The sequence below is a fragment of the Protopterus annectens genome, chromosome 16.part0 (assembly GCF_019279795.1).
Source record: "Protopterus annectens isolate FY-2018-M chromosome 16.part0, PAN1.0, whole genome shotgun sequence".
NCBI classification, from domain to species: Eukaryota; Metazoa; Chordata; order Ceratodontiformes; family Protopteridae; genus Protopterus; species Protopterus annectens.
In genome coordinates this window covers 334,867,677-334,887,281 of record NC_056750.1, presented here as the reverse complement: position 1 = coordinate 334,887,281, position 19,605 = coordinate 334,867,677, and the positions used below count along the sequence as shown (strand labels likewise).

General features: G+C 42.6%; 1 protein-coding gene across 1 annotated transcript in view; it reads left to right on the top strand.

Moving 5' to 3' along the window:
- The window catches only part of MIGA2 (mitoguardin 2), a 1,296,375-nt gene that overhangs the window by 845,499 nt on the left and 431,271 nt on the right, over positions 1 to 19,605 (top strand). The window contains exon 15 of the mRNA XM_044058371.1: positions 17,231 to 17,329. Coding sequence (XP_043914306.1) covers positions 17,231 to 17,329 — 99 coding nt within the window. The remainder of the gene's footprint in view (positions 1 to 17,230; positions 17,330 to 19,605) is intronic.

Here is a 19,605-nt window from a genome sequence, read left to right as displayed (position 1 = left end):
GGATCAGCTTGAATGTCACACTGATGGGGGAAGGGATGTGAATTTAACATGTGTACCAATAACACTTTGTTTTACAGCACAATAAACCACTCCCATGCCTGATAAAAAGCATATATATATTTAGAAAGCTTGTGAGGAAATTATTACTCTATTTTTGTTTTACTTGGATCGCTTGTCTGTGTACTTAATAAAGGATTTTCGACTGGAAGCAGGCTGCCTGCCTTACTTGGATTACTTTCGAATTCTTAGTAATGCTGTAGAGTTATGTATATTTTCTATTATTACTTTTTGACTTGACGAGTTTACGTTCGCTACTTCTACTACTATTGTCTTATCTGATTAAGATAACAGTGATTAACTAGAAATATATGGACTGAAAATCTTCCACACAGAGAAGTTTCTTGCACTGTTTTGAGAATGTCAACTCTAATACCTCTGTTTCTTACACTCATGGTTGCAGCTGTTCTGTGCAGTGTCAAGCATTCAGATTTTTTCAGTGTGATTGTGGACTGACTTACTGTCAGCTGGCTGTCATGAAACACAAGTGCAACTTTTATAGTGCCTGTAACTTGAGTATCCACCATAGATTCAGTCTTGGATTCTTTCACTTCAGAGATATTCCTTCTCAGGAAAAAGGTCAAGAAAATATGTTCATTTAAGGCTGTGTAACAGTAGATCATATTGTTATGATTTTAGGCTGTCTGCATTGTCTTCATCACAGTCAGTTTTAAACAATCTGTTGATCCTATGAAGGCTTTCATTTGTCATTGCTAGGCAGTTTTCTCAGTATTTGTCAGCTCTTCTGGTGCTTCATGTCCTGCTTCACCTGCTTTGCCTGCAGACATTAAGCACCTACTTTTCAACACAGCTGATGGCACTGAGAGAGCAGCAGACACCAGCACTGCTGTTCTTCCACATTCCTGGATGCACCTCTGCAGTTTTGTGGAAAGATTTAATATGCGCTTTGTCAAAGCACCCTTTGATGGGTCAACACATTTTGGGTAGGATAAAAGACATTCACCACAAGCAAGCAAGAGGGCAAGACTCTGTCTGCCATAGCTGTATGTTTTTACTACTCAAAGGACTTTTACGTGGAACCTGAAGAGTTTTTAAGAAACTTTGGTTTTGCAAATCCTAGAATTTGTCAAGGGCACTTCTGGTTGCAGGTCTCTCTGTGGCAGAGGAGGTAATAATTTTCATGGACATCATCTAAGAGGCAAAGACTGTATGTAGAATAAAAGGTTTTGAGGTCCCCTCACTGAGAAACCCTTCCAGCATTCTGGAACAGTTGCCCGACTGCCACACTCTGGTGGGAGTTGGGGGGGGCACTTATCTCTATACTTTTATGCATGGCTAGTCTTCACTCAAGATTCTTGGTTGCAGAAGATAGTCACCATTATTTTGCTTTCCCTCAACCAAAAAAAAAAAATCATCTATGTTCTACCCAGTCAAAGGGGTTTAGCAGCAACAGAGATGTCAAAGCTGATAGAAAAACGAGTCATAGAGGAGGTCCCACCAGACCAGGAAGGTACTAGAATCTATTCAAGATTCTTTTAGGTTCAGAAAAAGACCAGGCGACCTCAGGTCCATTCTAGACCTCAACCACCTAAATCACTTCATGAAAGAAAGTCCTGGATAGTTACAGTACAGTCCATTTTGCCTCCTATGAGGATGTGCTCAGTAGACCTTTAGGATGCTTACTACCATGTAAAGATGTATAGAGGCAATCCAGAAGGTTTCTGCACTTACAGATGGGGGCCAATCACTTTCCATTCAGAGAACTGCCCTTTGGTCTCTCTACAGGCCTCAAGATGTTCACCAAGTGCATGGCAGTAGTGGCAGCTTACCTAAGACCGCATGAGATCCAGGTGTTCTCCTACCTGGATGACTGGCTTCTTAATGCTTTCACCAGAGATCAGTTGATCCCAGTGCAGGGACAAGTTGCTCCAGTTCTCTCACCATTTAGTGAGCACAGTAAATCTGAGGAAAAAGCCATCCTACACCAATGCAAGCAATAGAACTCATAGGGTGCCACCTGGGCACTACATCCCAGATAGCCAAATTCTCGGAATCAGGAATCCTATCTATCCATCCTCAGACTTCTGAAATTCTCTTTCTGCATTCCCACAGCAAGGCTAATCCTTTGACTACTGGGTCAATGGCTGCATCAATTACTCTAGTTCAACAGGCAAGATATTACATGAGTACTGCAGTGGGCCCTGTCTGTTCAGTGGTCAATGTTACATCAACCTTTTTACTTTCCAGTACATCTTATATCAGTATGTAAGCATTGTATCTTTGGTGATTGAATTTTCTTATCTCTTGGGGTCAGCTGTTTAACTATCCACTCCAGTGGCCACTGAGACCACAGGCATCTCCTTTCTGGGTTGAGGTGGTCATTACAAAGGGGAAGACAGTCCAAGGTACATGGTCTTTAGCAGAGGCCATTCTTCACATCAATGTCTTTGAGATGAGAGAGAACACTAGATCTGTGTTGTCTTTCTCTATCCAGCTCAACCTCCCTGCCTCAATTCACTCTGCCAGAATTGTTACTAATGGGCTGTCGAATGAGTGATTTGACCTGTCTAGGACCTTGTCATATTTTCAGCCTTTGAGCTGACTTCTCTTCTTTATCATTACTGGTATGGTACTGACATTTTTGGGTCTATATTAAATCACTGACCGCTTAAAGATGCGAACGGTGATTAATAGACCCTATGTACGCGAAAGCTTACAATCTCGAACTGTAAGAACAGCGATTTTTTTTTTCCTAGGGAAAAAAAATCGCTGTTCCAAAACACATACACACAACACAAGCACACCAAACAAACAGCAATCCACACACATACACCTAAAATCTTACAACTAACCCTACACTAAACTATGCACACACCACTATCTACTTACCTTAACCCAAACCCTAACCCTAAGGTCCATCACTATTGCACACTCACCTCACCCGCTCCCTAACCCTAACTCACCTAACCCGCCCTAACCCCCATGTCCACACAATCGCACACATACCTAACCCGCGCCCTAATCCTAACTCACCTAATTCGCCCTAACCCTCACATCCACACAACCGCACACTGACCTGAACCTGACCTGTAACTTTCCACCACAGCACTGAAAATACCAAAGCAACAGAAACGGGCAACCAAAATCTTTCCCTAGGAAAGAATTTGAGTTTCTGTTTCGATATTTTCAGTTTTCACTCCATAGGGTTCGATATTAGAACATTCGAAGGTTTTAAACCTCGATGTTCTAATATAGACCCAGATTTTTTCTTTCAGTCCCTTAGAAAGCATATGAGGTATTGCAAGGGACAGTAGGGAATTGATGGGTAGAGGGAGGAGCCTGAGCCCTGGATTCAAGAGCTTGGAAAAAAGGAGCCAAGGTCAGTTCCAATAACCCACAAGTTGACCCGGGCAGAGAAAGACAACACAAGTCTAGTGTTATGGTATGTACACAACTTTCGTATGTTCTCTTCTGTGGAAAAAGAACATTGCTGATCATCACATATTCAAAAAAACACATTGACCACATACATACTGCAGATACTGTAGTGATCACAAATAGAAGCTGTACACATTTGTGATGGCTAAAAATAAAATTAAAATCCTTCTAAAAACACTTAAAAATTTTTTTGGGTCATACTCCCTGACACTGGGTCTTTGCCCCCTCACTTCCTTACTTATACATGCCAACTCAACGGTTACACAACTTCCATGAAAGGGCAATCAGCCCCAGCAATTAAAAGACAATTTCTCACAATAGTCAGTTGACTACACAGGCAAATTCAGCTGTCAACAGAATGACTTTGACAGCTATGTTTGGAAATATACATACGCACACATGGATTTTATTTATTTATTTATTTATTTATTTATTTATTTATTTTAATAAAAATGTTATGTTATATTCCTGTCACTGTTGTGATTTAATGCTGTCTTCACTGGTGTGATTAGATTCACCCAGGCTGTGCCTGAAATTGGTGTATTATGGTCAGTGCACTGTCCCTGTAGTAAACGTGCATACATGCATTAAATAAATAGATGCTGTTTATAGGTAGTTACTAGGCTTGCAGTCCAGGGGACCATTGAGAAGCCTAGCCCAAATTCCCAGTTGCCCTTAAGCTCAGTATGGTTAAGTAATTTGCTCAAGGTCACAAAGTAGACAAATGAAACCTGAAGGAATCAAACCATTTACGACAGGAGCTATAGCACATAGCATTAACCATCTGCACCAACTTCCAGATGTAAGGACTGATGCAGACTAAGAAGAAACTTGAGCACCACATGAGACACTTTGGAGATTTAAACCAGTCACCCTGTACAGTGTAGTGGATATTTGCATTATTAATGCTATTTGCCATGAAAGTAGATGCAATTGATGTGCTTCAAAAGCTGCCATCTGAGGGGCTGTCATGAGAAAATTGATATGGCTCATAACTAAATATTATAATGAGAATGTTAGAGGGGAAATTGCAGAATGCTCCGATGGCACTAAAATTCTTTCTTAGTCAACAGTTTATATTTGTGTGGCATTTTTACAGTAAGGCAGAAAGCACTTTGTAAAGCTGTGTGCATAACCCTACTCCTCCATACCAAAGTACTTGTTCAGTTAATAAGAAGCTATATTATAGGAAAGGGAGGTAGGTAGGTATTCTCAGAATTTGCAACTTCCAACAAACTCAGTCCTGCACAAGTACAGATAGATGCAAGGCCAAAACACGACGACTAATGCACAAAAACGCCAGCACCCAGGTCAGCTTCCAACCAAAGTTTAATAAAAGTTCTGGACCATATCAACATGAGAAATTCAGTACAAAAACAGCATACCGATTTCAGCTGTAAGCCTTCATCAGTGCCCTGTCTGTTCAGTGGTCAATATTACATCAACTTCTTTACTTTCCAGTACATCTTATGTCAGTATGTAGGCATCATATCTGTGGTGGTTGAATTTTTTTCTTATCTCTTGGGGTCAGTTGTTCAACTATCTATTCCAGTGGCCACTGAGACCACAAGCATCTCTTTTCTGGGTTGAGGTGGTCATTACAAAGGGAAGACAGTCCAAGGTACATGGTCTTTAGCAGAGGCCATTCTTCACATCAGTGTCCTTGAGATGAGAGAGAGAGATTCTCTCAGAATTTGCAACACAAAGAACAGCTCAAGGGGGAAAAAAATAATAAAGTTACAGATGGAAAAGAAGCTGTAACTAAAGATCTGCTAACTTTCTTGTCTCATTACCCCTAAAAGGCAAATTTCAGAGTTGCTTTCCTGCATGGAACAGGTCAGTACAATCCGATGGGATTCTCATGCAGTGTACAAGGTTATCCAGTAGAATTCTTTCAAACTACAAAAATGTAGCTTGTTCCATAAACACTTCCTTGTTGAGCCTTACAAATGGATTGACTTTTATCAAACAATGCTGTACACAGAGTACATTTGCACCAGAAATGCCAATATTTTTATTCTAGGTTGTTTTAATACAACCCCCCCCCCCCAAAAGAAAAAGTCCATCAAGATCAGGTCAAATGCTATCAGATCTGAATATCCTGAAAAATCTTTCAGGAGAAAGCAGAAACGCAAGCAACCTCCATCCCCCAACGCAACCCAAATGACACATAGCCCACAGACTCAGTGTGCCACTCAACCACAGCCAATAAGGCAAAATAACGTACCCAACTCACTAGTCATAGGCGACTCTATAGTCAGGCACACTGATGTCCACTCACCAGGCTAGACAAGGAGAAGGTTACTGTCAGCTGCCTGTCGGGTGCCAGGATCTGCCACATAACGCACGCACTCAGGTCACTCCACAACAAGTACAAATATGACTCTGTCATTGTCCATGTTGGTATGAATGACCTGAGATGTACCTCCCTGGACTACATGAAAAGAGACATGGAAGAGCTCTCCGATCTTGTAGCCCAGGCAGGTATGACCCTAGCCCTGAGTAGCATTCTGCCATCGCCCAGAATGATACCGCAGTACAAGGACAAAATGATTGACTTCAACAATTGGTTAAGCTTCTGATGTCATTCTAAGGGGATCCAGTATCTGTCTGCTTGGGATGACATGTTCGACAGACCACGATGCTTTGCCACAGATGGCCTGCACCTGTCGCCCCTGGGATTCCGGATACTGGCTAAGGCTCTTGCTGCCCCTATAGTGCCTTTTTTAGGCAGGGTTCAAATAACAAATTCACCACCATAGCAGGAACAGGCAAACAAAAACTGAGGGTAATGCTACTCAGTGCTAGAAGTCTAAATCTCAAAATGCACTCACTCGAGGCACTCCTTAAAATGGAGAACATCGATATCTGTGCAGTGACTGAGACCTGGTTCAAGGCTCCAGAGAGCACCCCTGCACTACCAGGCTATAACTCATACCACACTTTTTTGGCCATGTAACCTGGACTGAAACACCAAAGGCGGAGGTGTGTCCATATTCATTAAGGATATCCACATCTCCAGGCTAGTTGCTCAGCATAATGCATCCGAGGTTATCCAAGTGCAGCTAACTCTGGGCAAAACTGCAGTCCAAATTGTAGCTTGCTACAGATCCCCCACCATGCCCCAGGATTCCCACTTCTCTTTTCTTGATGTACTGGAAAATATTAGTGTTCAACCAAACACCCTAATAATGGGCGACTTCACCTACCCCACCATTGACTGGGAAAACTACTCGTGTACCATCTCCTTAGCTCAACGCTTTCTGGAATTCATAAACTCCAATGCCCTAGATCAACTTATTCACACCCCCACCAGGGGCAACAGTATCCTAGACCTAGTCATTACCAACATGAGTGACCGGTGTTCCACACCTGAAGTCAACTCCTCGTTGGTCCGATCCAACCATAAGCTTATCACCCTTGCTGTTCACATCCTGCCCCCACACCCATTAAGGAAACCACAGTAAAAAATTTCTCCAAAGCCAAGTTCATGCTTCTTAAGACAGAAGTGGTGAACTTCATGACACCCATGAAGATGGACAATACAGTTACAACTGCTGAATCCTACACAAATGCACTCTATAAGCACTTACACAAGTGCATGGATCGTGCTATCCCAAACAGAACCAAGACGCTATCCTCCAAAAAAAGGCAGCCAATCTGGTGGTCCCCTGCCATAAACAAACTGTACAACAGAAGGAAGAAACTGTTGCAAAAGAGAGTAAAATCCCATGAGTGGAGGAGCTCCCTGGTCAGCCTCAGTAAGAAGCTGAGATCCCTTATAAGATCCTCCAAAGCTAGCTACAAAAACAAAATTGCCACTAAATCCAAGGACAACCACAAAGCATTCTATAGCTATGTCAAGAATCTAGATGGCAACACCCAGATCTGCTCTGAGTTACAGCACAAAGGCATCAAAATTACAGAACCAACTGATATTGCCAACATCCTGGCAGATGGGTTCAGTGCTAACTTTACCCCCTCTCACCCCCTAAAGGGCCCATATCTATACAGGAAGAATGCAGAGTCCCTGTAATCACAACTACACAGGTAAAAGCTGCACTGTCTAAAGCCAAAAACACAGCATCCATGGGACCGGACAACATCCCAGGCTGCGTTTTACACGAACTTCAGAATGAACTGGCTCCCCACTTAAGCACCATGTTCAATAATAGCCTTGCATCAGGCTTTGTGCCCACTGAATGGTGCACAGCAACAGTTATCCCACTCCACAAAGGGGGAGCCACCACTGATCCCAGGAACTATTGACCTATTAGCCTGATGAGCCTGGTCTGCAAGGCCATGGAACGTGTCATCATGGAACTCAAACAAAGACATTGGTAACCTCCAAACTCTGGATCCCCACCCAGTTCGGGTTTGTGAAAGGCAGATCATGCTTCCTGAACCTGATCGACTTCTTTGAGGCAGTCACCAAAGCCGTGGATGAGGGTAAGATGGTTCACACAGCCTATCTTGACCTCGCCAAGGCTTTCGACACCGTCCCCCATTCTGGAATTATAGCTCACTAAACTAGGTATAAATCCCTATGTCACAAGATGGGTTGCCAACTGGCTCACTGACAAAACCCACACTGTAAAAGTTGCAGACTCAAATCTGACCTCAAAGCAGTGACAAGTGGAGTACCACAGGGTTTCATCCTGGGACCTCTCCTGTTTGGTATCTACTTCTCTGAAGTACAGGCTAACACAGAAGGCCTCTGGCTAATGAAGTTCGCAGATGACTGCAAACTAGGAGACATAGTCAAGTCCCCAAATGATGTGGACATCCTACAGAAGGGCCTCACTGAGACAGATGCCTAGTGTCAGAGCCATGGCCTCAAGCTCAGTGCCAAAAAGTGCAGTGTCATCCCCTTTGGTAAAAACTCTGTACCCATGAACTACCACATAGGCAGTAATCTACTTAACACCGAATGCGTGATAAGAGACCTTGGGACCCAGGTGGACAGTAGTCTCTCCTTTGATAGTCACATCGCCACACTAATCAGGAAGTCCTTCTACGTGGCACACCTCATCATAAAAGGGTTCTCATCCAGGAAAAGAGGTCATTGTTCCCCTCTACACGTCACTCATTAGACCCATTATAGAGTACAACGACCCTTTTGGAATGTACCTCACAAGACATCTGCAGCAGCTGGAAAGGCCACAGAAGTACCTCACAAAGAGGATTACTGGCCTCAAACAAATGCCCTACACTGACCACCTCAATAAACTCTAGCTTTACTCCGTAGCATATCGCCTACTCTGAGGTGATCTCTGCCTAACATATAAAGCTATGTCAAACCCAGAGAAGCAGGCCAAGAAATCTAGATCTGATTCTTCTGCTGTACCATATCTACTGGCTGTCTTTCCTGAGACCAGTGAAAGACCAGTGGATTGCCTGGTTCCTTCATTGGATTTCAGTTCTGCAACTGTTTTGGAGGCCAACATGGATACAACCTCATGCATGTCCCTGGAGGCTTTACAGACGTCCGCTTTGGATGTTCAAGGGAAACTGCATCTGATTATTACCAAAGGGCCTAGGGGTGGTCCTCATATTTTGGTTAGGGAGGAAGTACCGACTACCATTGTAGAATGTTGTCCTGGGTCTGAGCCTTCTAAGTTTTACAAGGCAGATGTCCTATTGAAAAAGAAACAAAAAACAAAATCTGTTTCTCATGCTTCCACCCTCAGATTGAATAACAAAATTTCACTCAGGGACTGTTTAATGCCCTTATGTCTTTGAAACATCATCAAGGTGTTTCTGTTCCTGCTTCACCTTGGTCCTCTACTTCCCTCAGAAGGCTTAGGGAACAGGATTCCTCTGAGAAGGAGGTGGATTCAGATGAGGAATCCTTTGATTCCTTCTCCCTTAAACTGTGGTTCTGAGGAAGAGGAGGCCACTAGTCCTGATGCTCCTTTTGAAAATTTGAAGAGATTTCCTTTGTTGACACAATTTCCAGAATGGCGGAATTTTAAAAATGGGATTGTGCCCAAGTTTCTGATGTTCAGAAAAGGTATGAGCTTCTGTAAATGGACTCTCCTAGACCTTTTGCTGTTCCTCCTGTTTTGGCTGCCTTGTTGGATGCCTTTTCTATTGTGTCTCAGGCTTCAGACTCCCAGCCCCCTGCCCCTACAAAAATTGATAGATTTTATAGGGTGCCTGATGATTGCAAATTTCTCTGTAAATGTCCTTCTGCTGATGCCTCTGTAGTGTCTGTGGCATCTGACAAGCCATCTGAGTTACTGCCTTCTACCAAGTTACTTCCTTCTGGTAAAGACAGCAGAACCGTGGAAAGGCTGGGTAAGAAGGATTATACCTCAGCTACCCTTGTGTTTTAGGGCTGTCAATTATCAGACCCATATGTCAAGATACATTTTGGTTCTTCTTTCTCAGGCCTGTCAGGTAATTTCTGACCTTCCTGATTCTGAGGGAAAGACTTCTACTCTCTCCTTGTTAGGGACTTCTCAGGTGGCTCACCATTCTATTAAGTGTAATTATGATGCAGCAGATGCATCTTCTAGAGCTGCTGCTTTTGGTTCTGTGATGAGGAGATATTCCTGGCTTCGACTTCATCCCCTTTGCCTGGTGATATTAAGGCTAAGTTAATGGATGCTCCCCTGGATAACAAACACTCATTTGGTGCAGATTTGTTTGTCTCTTCAGGATAAGGGCAAGGTTTTACAGGAATTGAAACATGTTTTTGTCTCTCCTGCGCCTAAGTTTCAAAGGTGTTACCCGAATAAGCCAGCCTTTGTTTGTAGGCAGTATCACCCTCTTCCCAAGGGTAAAAATTATGGTAAAAGGGCTCCTCCTGCTAAAGCTACCCAAACTGCTGTAACACAGCAATCTTGTTTTTTTGACAAACCAGGTGCTGTCTGACTATCCTGTTCTTCTTGACCACATTCCTCTTTCTTTGTCCTCCCCTATCCCTTCCAGTTTGGTTAAAGATTACTCAGGATTTTTGGGCTGTCTCTGTTATCCACCTAGGGTACTACATGGTCTCGAAATCTTTTTACCCTTTCATGGGCATTCCTCAGCCCCCCTCAGGAGCAGTTGCCATTTTTTCCATGGGTGCTTCAGAATCTTTTGACTCTGGGAACTATTCAGGAAGTTCCAGTTTCTCAAAGGGGGTAGGGGTTCAAGAATGTTCTTGGTCCCCAGAAAAGAAGTCCCTTGGAGACCCATTCTAGAGGTTTGTCACCTAAACCCTTTTCCAAAGGTCCCTTCCTTTTGGATGTTGTCCCTTCAGACTTTGCTCCCCATGTTGCTTCCTCAGTCTTTTCTAGTGTCTCCTGACCTCAAGGATGCTTATCTTCATATCCTTATTCATCCTCTTTTTAGGAAGTTTTACAGGTTTCTGTGTTGCTTACTGGCATTTTCAGTTCTCTGCTTTGCCCTTTGGCTTTTCTACTGTCCAAAGGGTATTCACCAAATCCCTCACTCCTGCGATTGCTTTTTGCAGGTTAAGGAGAATACAGGTCTTTCCCTACTTAGACAATCTCCTTTTTTCAGGCATCCTCTCCCGAGATTATGCTGCAGCATCTTCACTTTGCCATTTCTCTCTTACAAAGTCGAGATCCACTATAAATTTTTAAAAATCCTTCCCGACTCCTTCTCAGGATCATGTATTTCTAGGGTGCATGATCCAGACTGTTCCAATGCTGGCATCTCTGCCTCATCCCAAGGCCTTAACTCTCATTTCTTTCTTTCAATCCCTTCTTCCTCTGGCCTCAGTCACAGCCAGGGAATTTCTGAGAGCTCTAAGTTTTATGGCCTCCAGCATTCCTATGCTCACTTTGCCAAGCTCCACATGAGAAAACTTCATTGGTTTCTAAAGTCAGTTTGGCTTCAGCATTCACATCCCCTCAACTTCCTAGTTCCTCTTCTTCATGCCTCAAGCTGGAATTTCAGTGCTGGATTCAACAGCTGACTCAGTCCAGCTCTCCCATTTCAACCCCCTTGTTCCCACTCAGGAACTGTTCACAAATGCTTCAGACTTGAGATACAGAGCATCCTTTGGCTCTCTAATGGTGCAGGGACCTTGGTCGCCTCAACAAAAGAAAGACCACATCAGTGTCAAAGAGGTGAGAGCTCTTCTGCTGGCTCTTCAAGCATTTCATCCTCTTTTCTTCCCAAGGCCTGTCAAGGTGTTTACAGACAATACCACAGTGGTGTGGCATGTCAGCAAGCAAGGAGTGATATGAGATCTTACCCTCCTATGCTGGTTGGCACTTCTAGTATGGGATCTAGCTATCCAGCATCGTGTGACACTTGAGGCAGTTTATATTCCCCTCAGGTCAGAACATTATGGCAAACTCTCTGAGAAGGTCCATAACACAGTCTTATGAGTGGATGCTTCACAAGGACGTGTTTCTGGACATTATCCACCAGTGGGGCATTCCCCAAGTGAATCTTTTTGTCTCCCCTCTGAACAGACAACTTCCTCCTTTTTGTGCCCGAGTACCAGGTCATCTGGTCTGTAAGATGGATACCTTCTCTTTTTCTTGGAAGGGAATGCTTCTTTATGCCTTCCCACCCCTTCTTGTCATTCCAAGAGTCCTGTTCAAGATACAGCAGGACTCTCCCAAAATCTTGCTGGTGACTCCCTTTTGTCCCGGACATTATTGGTTCCCTCTTCTTCTGGATTTAGCCAAGGGCAATCATCACAAGTTACCTCACAGGGTGGACCTACTCACACAAGACAGGGGATCACTCATCCATTCCCCCGTCCTCCACTCTTCAGCTGACATTGTGGGTAATAGGATTTCGATTCCATACAGACACCTTTTTTTCTGAGGATGTATAGGGTCCTGCAGGGGTCCAGGAAGCCAACAACTAGGAAATCCTACTTATCTAAATGGAAGACGTTTTCTGTTTTTTTTTTTCTTCCTTGTAATCTGGATCTACTTTCTTTAGATGTTCCTTTGTTTCTATCTTATCTGCATGTATTGTTCAATGCTGGGTTGACTTATTCTTCTGTTAAGGCCCACTTATCACCCATGACTGCTTGTCTGCCTTTATCACCTCCTTTAGCTTCTAGATTTGAGACTAAACAGTTTCTTAAAGGTGTCCTTCATATTAGGACTCCCAGGAAGCCTGTCCCTCCTCCCTGGAGTCTTAATTTTGTTTTGGAAAAATTGACCCAGGCTCCTTTGAGCTTGCAGCTTCAACTTCCTTACAGCACTGTTATTGGAAGACTGTACTTTGCTTAGCCCTTACTTCTGCCATACGTGTCTGAGCTTCAAGCCCTTATGGCTTGTCCTCCTTTTCTATTGTTCCATAAGGACAAGAGTATCCCTTCGCACTAATCCTTCTTTTATGCCCACAGTGATGAGTGAGTTGTTTCTTAATCGGTCTGTTTGTTTGCCCATTTTTTTCCCTTCTCCGCAATCCGCTAGTGAGAAGGTACTGCACGCTTTGGATATGCATATACAACTAAGTTTATCTGGGTAAAACTAAGAGTCTTTTGTATATCTGCTCAGCTCTTTGTTTCTTTTCATTCTTGATTCTTAAGAGTGGCCGTTTCCAAGCAAACTATTTCTTTCTGGATTTCTAAAGCAATTTTTTTTTTTTGTTATTCCTTTCATGGCAAGAACCTTTCTTCTTCTGTTATGGCTCTGGCTTTTTCTGGTGCTTTTTTCAGGGGTTTGGATACTAACTCTATTCTTAAGGCAGCTACCTGGAATTCTGTGCATATGTTTACCAAGCACTATAAGTTGGATATCATATCCAGAGCCAGAGCTGGCTTTGCTAGGACCAACCTTCATGGGTTCCTAGAGAGCTCTGCTGGTCCTTCCTCCTTCATCTCTTCTTCCTGAGCTTTTGCACTCTTCCTATTGTAAGGAATACTGCAACAGTGAATGGAAGGACATAGTACAGTTGTGTAAGAACTTACCATAATGGTAGATGTCCTTCTGTTCACTGTTGCAGTATTCACTCCCTCCCTCCTCCTCCTCTTGGTTCTTTTCTCTTCTGGATGTATTTGTTACCTCTCTACTCCTTGGACTGGAATTCCTACTGAGACTCTCAGTTCTGAGGAAGGTATATCCGAATCTCTCCTTTATGCCCTATGCTATACTCAAGGAGCATATGTGTAATGTACAGCATACATTAAGCAACCTGAAGGCTTTGCTGCACTGGTTGGACATCTTGCCACCCTTAGCAGGATATCCCTATTGTAAGGAATACTGCAGTAGTGAAGAGAAAGACATCTACCATTATGCTAAATTCTTATACAACTGTAGTTTCTTTTTATAGAGCATAATTTATATATGACAACACTGGATAATTTCATTGAGGATTTCTCATAAGAACTATCTCACATTTTAAATAATACATCATTGTCAGTTTTCACTGGTAACCATTTGAAATGTTAGGACCCTCTAGAGTGAGACCCAAAACACAGAGATTGAATGGCTGAAAAAAATAGACTTAAATATACCAATTTTGGGATTACCATAAATCCACCGTGGTGCAGCGGTAGCATTGTTGCCTCACAGCAAGAGGTTCTCCCATTCGATTCTTAGCCGGAGCGCCTTCTGTGTGGAGTCTGCATGTCCTCCCCATGGTCGAGTGGCGTTCGAAAGACATGCGTAAATGGGTGTGCCTTCTTTGAAGGCTGGGCATCGAGCTGGCACCTCGGTACCGTAAAAATCTACTGCCAATCATTAGCGGACCGGAGTTCTGCTGTGGCGACCCCTAACTGGGAAAAGCCGAAAAAAAAACAATTTCCCAGAATATTCCCTTTTCACTGAGGTGTGGTGATCTTGGACTTGGTATACATAAGTTCAGGGGTGAAGGAGGCTTACTACCCCCCACATCAGAGGGTGCAGGGGGGGCAAGTTTAAAGCAGAAGAGCGATGTTCAATATTTGCTCTTTTACTGGGTTTCTGTCTATATTTTGGGGGGCTTTTTGGCACTCTGCATTTCAATAGAGAGCTATTTTCATCTCTGGCATTTGGACTGTCCATAACTCCCAGAGTATTTACCAGATGTTTAGCTCCATTACTGACAAAAAGCAGAGCAAGGTTTTGCATCCTGATGTCAAAAACCTTTTAATCTGTTAGCATGGAAGGTGCAATTTTTTTTGAGTCCTTTCAGTAGCTCATATTTGTTTCAAGTGTTAAACGTCTAGGAGAGGCAGATTGACCTAATACAAGAAAATCATACTTCCAGACATGGAAAATATTTGTTTCTTGGACTGCTTACTTTTTTCCATTCCAGTATTACTTTATTACTTAAGCCTTTTACTTGATTCTGACCCAGACTCTGTCACTTAAAATCAATATGTTTACAGTTTGTGCTTGTGTGCCATTTTTCTCAAGTCACAGAACACCCAGCTAATTACATCCACAGTCCCTCAACATTGCTTCAAATGGGACTTCAGCTTTATGATGGAAAACTGTATTTCAATCCTTTCAAACCTGCTGGATGTGCAGATTTAAAACATATTTCAGAAAGACAACTTTTCTAGTAGTAGTTGCAGTTGGCATGCAGATTTCATCACAACAGTTTCTCATGTGCAAATCGCCATATATAGGCTTTCATAAAGAAAGGCCATCTTTAAAGATCAATTCTACTTTCATGCCTGAAGTACAACAGCAACATTAGCCCTTAAACAATCTCTAGACATACTAGTCTTTTATTCAAACTATCAAATGGTCCAGAACATGATTTACTCTTGATTGATGAGCTTATGAGTTGCAGTATTACACAAGGAGAATCCAATATACATTGCTTTTAAGAAAGGGAAAGGCCTGCCATTCAGCAAATAGATGCAGTCTAAATAATTGTCCCACTAGGTAACCATTTGAAATGTTGGGACCCACTAGAGCGAGTCCCAAAACATGGAGACTGAAGGGTCGAAAGAAAAGACCTGCATATACTAAGTCTGAGATGCCATTTCTCAGAATATTCTATTTTTTCAGAGGTATGGCAATCTTGGGAGTTGGTATGTATAAGTTCAGTGGTGCAGGTTCATGGTTTCCTGTCTGCAAAAGGAAAACAATATGAACAGTCTACGTCTGGTGCTTTATAGATGAACGCAAATACATTAGTGAAACTAATCACCTCTTCCTTTTCTTCATGGAAGATAACCAAGACCATCTGCTGAGTAAATACATTTTGTCCATGTAATAAACCCATTTTATTTCTTTTTGTTTTGACAAATTCCAGAAAACATTGACAGGTAAGGTTAGAAATCCTTATGCTAGAGCTGATACCTGTTTTACTTATTTTTTTAATGTGTCAGCTGAAGACATGTAAAAACTGTAATCTGGACATCAGTCCATGCAGTTATAGAGCACTAAAAGTTAGATAATCTTCTCCTGTGGTGCAGAGGGATGAAGGTCTGTCTGCTACCCAGGTAGCCTGTGTTCCATTAGCAACTCCGTCACTGGAAGGAGAGGTTGGGAGTGAGCAGCAGCCGTTGCTTCTCACCTGTCCTTGGTGGGGGGGGGGCAGCTCTGGTCTGCCACTTAAGTGGCACCTAGCAGGAGCACTGGCTGCTACACCCATGGAGTTTGGGCCTGAAAGCATTGGGTGCAGAGCATTGCAAAGGCATGTACTAGCAAGGGATGACAACGCTGCAGAGTGCATATCCCTGAGGTGTGACTGGGAGGGTCAGCTTCACTGACATGCTTTCTACTTCCTAACTTTTAGCTGTCCCAAGAAACACATGCTTTCTCCATCTCTCTCTCTCTCTCTCTGTTTTTGTGATTGAAGATAGGTCTGACTTCAACGTTACGAGGGAAGCTGGTGTGATTTGGTTAAGTTTGCGTTGTTGGACCCCTTTCCATCCTTGTGGCTCATTGTGATCTAGTATAGGAGGAGGGATGGTATGCTCACTCTGTACACCTAGTTAGGCTTTCCCAGGAGGAGGAGGAACAAATGGGCCAGTTGGGAACAAGTCATGAGGACCATTGGGTAAGTTCTGTGGTTAGTGTGGTAAAAAAGTCTGTCTAGCCAGAGCAAGTAAAGGTTGCATGCAGCAGTCTTATATGATCACCTATGAAGGCTGAGTAAAACTGACTTGATGTGTGAACCAAAGCCCATTTATTTTCTACTGAAAGACTTCTCTGAAATCTACAGTTATGGCAAGGACCTCATTCAGGTTATTCACCTGTGCTCTGCTTTTCTTGTCATCACTCTTTTGTCTCTGTTATTCATCCTTGTTGCACTAGTGAGTGTAGCACTTAGTATTTCTGTAATGTTTAGTACCCTTGGCTGCCTTTTTCTACTACTGAATAGAAGTGGCACTGAACGCTCCCAACACTTAACAATTTAGGATAAACTTTTATAACAGAAAAAACTGACTATAGAAATGTATTCTTGTTTTACCTAGCATATGTTCGTTGAGCAAATTTATACAGTATCTTAACAGTCTCTCACTGATCAGCTACCCTTGCACTACTTGCTGCTGCTACTCACTTTCACTGGATTGTGATGCTGGTATGTTTTTTTTTCCCTGTACCTTGTTGGTGTTCACTTTGATTTTCTACGTGGTAATGTCCACTCTGCTGTCCATTGTATATTGTGTTAAAATAAAACAAATATTTTTATAGTTTGTAATCATTAATTTATCTTCAATTAAATGTCTCTGGCATTAAAACTATGAATATTTATTTGTTGAAATGGTTAGTTCTGCAGTGTACTACCAAGTTGTATTAAATCTTATCTAGCTATTACAGTAAAAATATTATATTGAGAGTCGCTAGTGATATTTCTTGTCACCTGTTTGACAGTAGCATTTGTTGTTTGTGTGTTCTTTTTTAAGAATCCTCAGGCTTTCTTGGAGAGTTATGATGAAATGGTGACGTATATTCAGAGAGAAGAAACATGGCCAACTACCCAGATAGAGCTGGAAGGAAGAGGGGTTTGTATCTGCTGACCAAATCCGCACATTCTGTAGTAGATGCATTTGCAATCCTAGTACTGTATGTTGTAGTCCTCAGAATAAGTAGAAAACAAGGTGACTGTCCAGTTTTAATGTAGTGCTTCATATATTATGGTACACATAACACTAATAACATCATCTCTTTAGTTTTCTCCTGTGATACTGCTGTTTTTCTATAAAGTCAGTTCAGAAATTAGTAGCCACGATGTTGCCTTTTCCATCCTCTTCAACCTATGGTGCTGTAGGATCTCACTGGATCCTAGGCCGGTACATCAGAATCTTTAGCTGCCAAGCTCCACCTCCTCTTTCATAATACACTGCATAACCAAGTCTCCACATCTCATTTGCTGTATCCAGGGTCACACATGCTTCAACAAAACTCTGTGCAGCTAAGTGATATTTTCGACTTTTGGCATTGCCATTTTTCTGATCACCTTCTTTTATTTAGTTATAGATAGTTGTAGATTTCTGAGCTTTCGCTGATTGTAGTTGTAATTATCTTTTTTCTCCTTTGTTAGTGAGTCTCCATTTTTAGCAGGCAAGTGTAGGTTTAGTTTGTTTGGTACTTACACTTAAAAAGTAGTAGTAATAATAAAAATAAAATACTTTGTATGCTTCATGTGCTTTGGTTAGAGCTAATATTTTAGTTTTTTTTTTCTGTTTATGTAGTACTTCTACCATTTGGTGTTGCTTGTATACATTAAGTGTGATGTTACTATGGGTACGATCTCAGGTTTTTAAGGATTGATTGGTGTGTGCACAAGTTAACCCCCAACCCTAAGACACGGTGACAGATGTGTTTGTTGTCTTGGTGTCACCGATTTGGATACCAATTGCCAGGCTTATGCAGCTTTTGGAGCCAGAGCTGTGGCTGACTGTTATGTAAGCTTAGGTGTCCTTCCAAATCACTGCTGCTGTATTCTTTACCTCTGGGATCTCCTACCAAGGATAGCCTAACATCTGGCCAGTATACCAAAGCCTTTAGTTCTTAAAAGCGCTGTGAATCACATGTATGCTCCTCACGCATGGTGTAGGGTATAAAGGTGATGTATGGACGCATACACTCAGAATTCATTTGCTGCCAGTCAAAACACCATTTTCATATGTCTGTCTAAATACCCTTCCGCTGTGCTGGTTACCAAGCCATTTTTTGGACAAGTGTCCCATTGGGATTTCTTCTTTTCTTTTTTGTAGTATTGTTTTGTATTGTATTCATGTCATCCAGAAAGGGAAAATGTCAGTATGGGAGGCATCACAACCAGTGTATTTTTTGTTTGGGTGATTCCTCCAATCTTACGCAGTGCTCTCTGTGCCATTCATTTGTACCTAAGACCCTATGGTAGTCACCTCTCCTCCTTGTCCATATATCTTGTGAACCAACAACTTAAGCTGTAGGCTAAGGGTGCTATTGCAGAGTCCACCCATCCCAAGGGATAGCTGTCTACCAAGAAGACGACCAAAAAATTCAGGCCGTGACCGGCTGTTGTCCAGCCTGCCCTGGACATCTCTGTAGATGCTAGTGAAGGCCCTGAAGACTGTCTGGTGCTTGTTTTGTATTCCTCTGTTGCAACAGTGTTGGAGGCCAGCATGGATCCAAATGCTCGCACTTTTCCAACATCTGCACCTGATTTTGAGGGGGAACCTCAACTGATAATATCAGAGAGAGATTCCTCAGATTTTAGTGAGGGAGTACATTCCTGCCACCGTTATTGAGTCTGACCCTCCAAGAGTTTTTTAGGCAGATGTCCCACAGAAACAGAAGACAGAGCATATTTCCCTTGTTGTAAAGGATCCACAACGTGAATGACAGGATTTCTTTCAGGGGTTGTTCACTGCTTTGATGGCTTTGAAGCCTCCTCAGGGGAGTTCTCTGCTCTGCCCCCCCCCCCCCCCCCGGTCTTCCACTCCTGTTCAGAGGCCTAGGGAATTAGATTCCTAAGATGAGGATTTGAGGAAGAATCCCTGGCCTATTCCTTCCCAAATATCTCCCCCCCGGACTACTGTTCAGAGGAAGAGGATTCTTTGAGTCTGTGCTCCCCTTGGAAGACTTGTCCTTTGGGGATACTGTTGCCCACATGATGGACTGTTTAAATAAAACTGTTCCCCAGTCTCTGATATCCAAAAGAATTATTATGAGCTCCTACAAATGGAGTCTTCCAAACCATCTGCTGTTACTCCTGTTCTGGTTGCAGGTTTGGATATTTTTTTCTGCAGCATCTCTAGCCCGTGAATCTTACTCCTGCACCAAAGAAGCC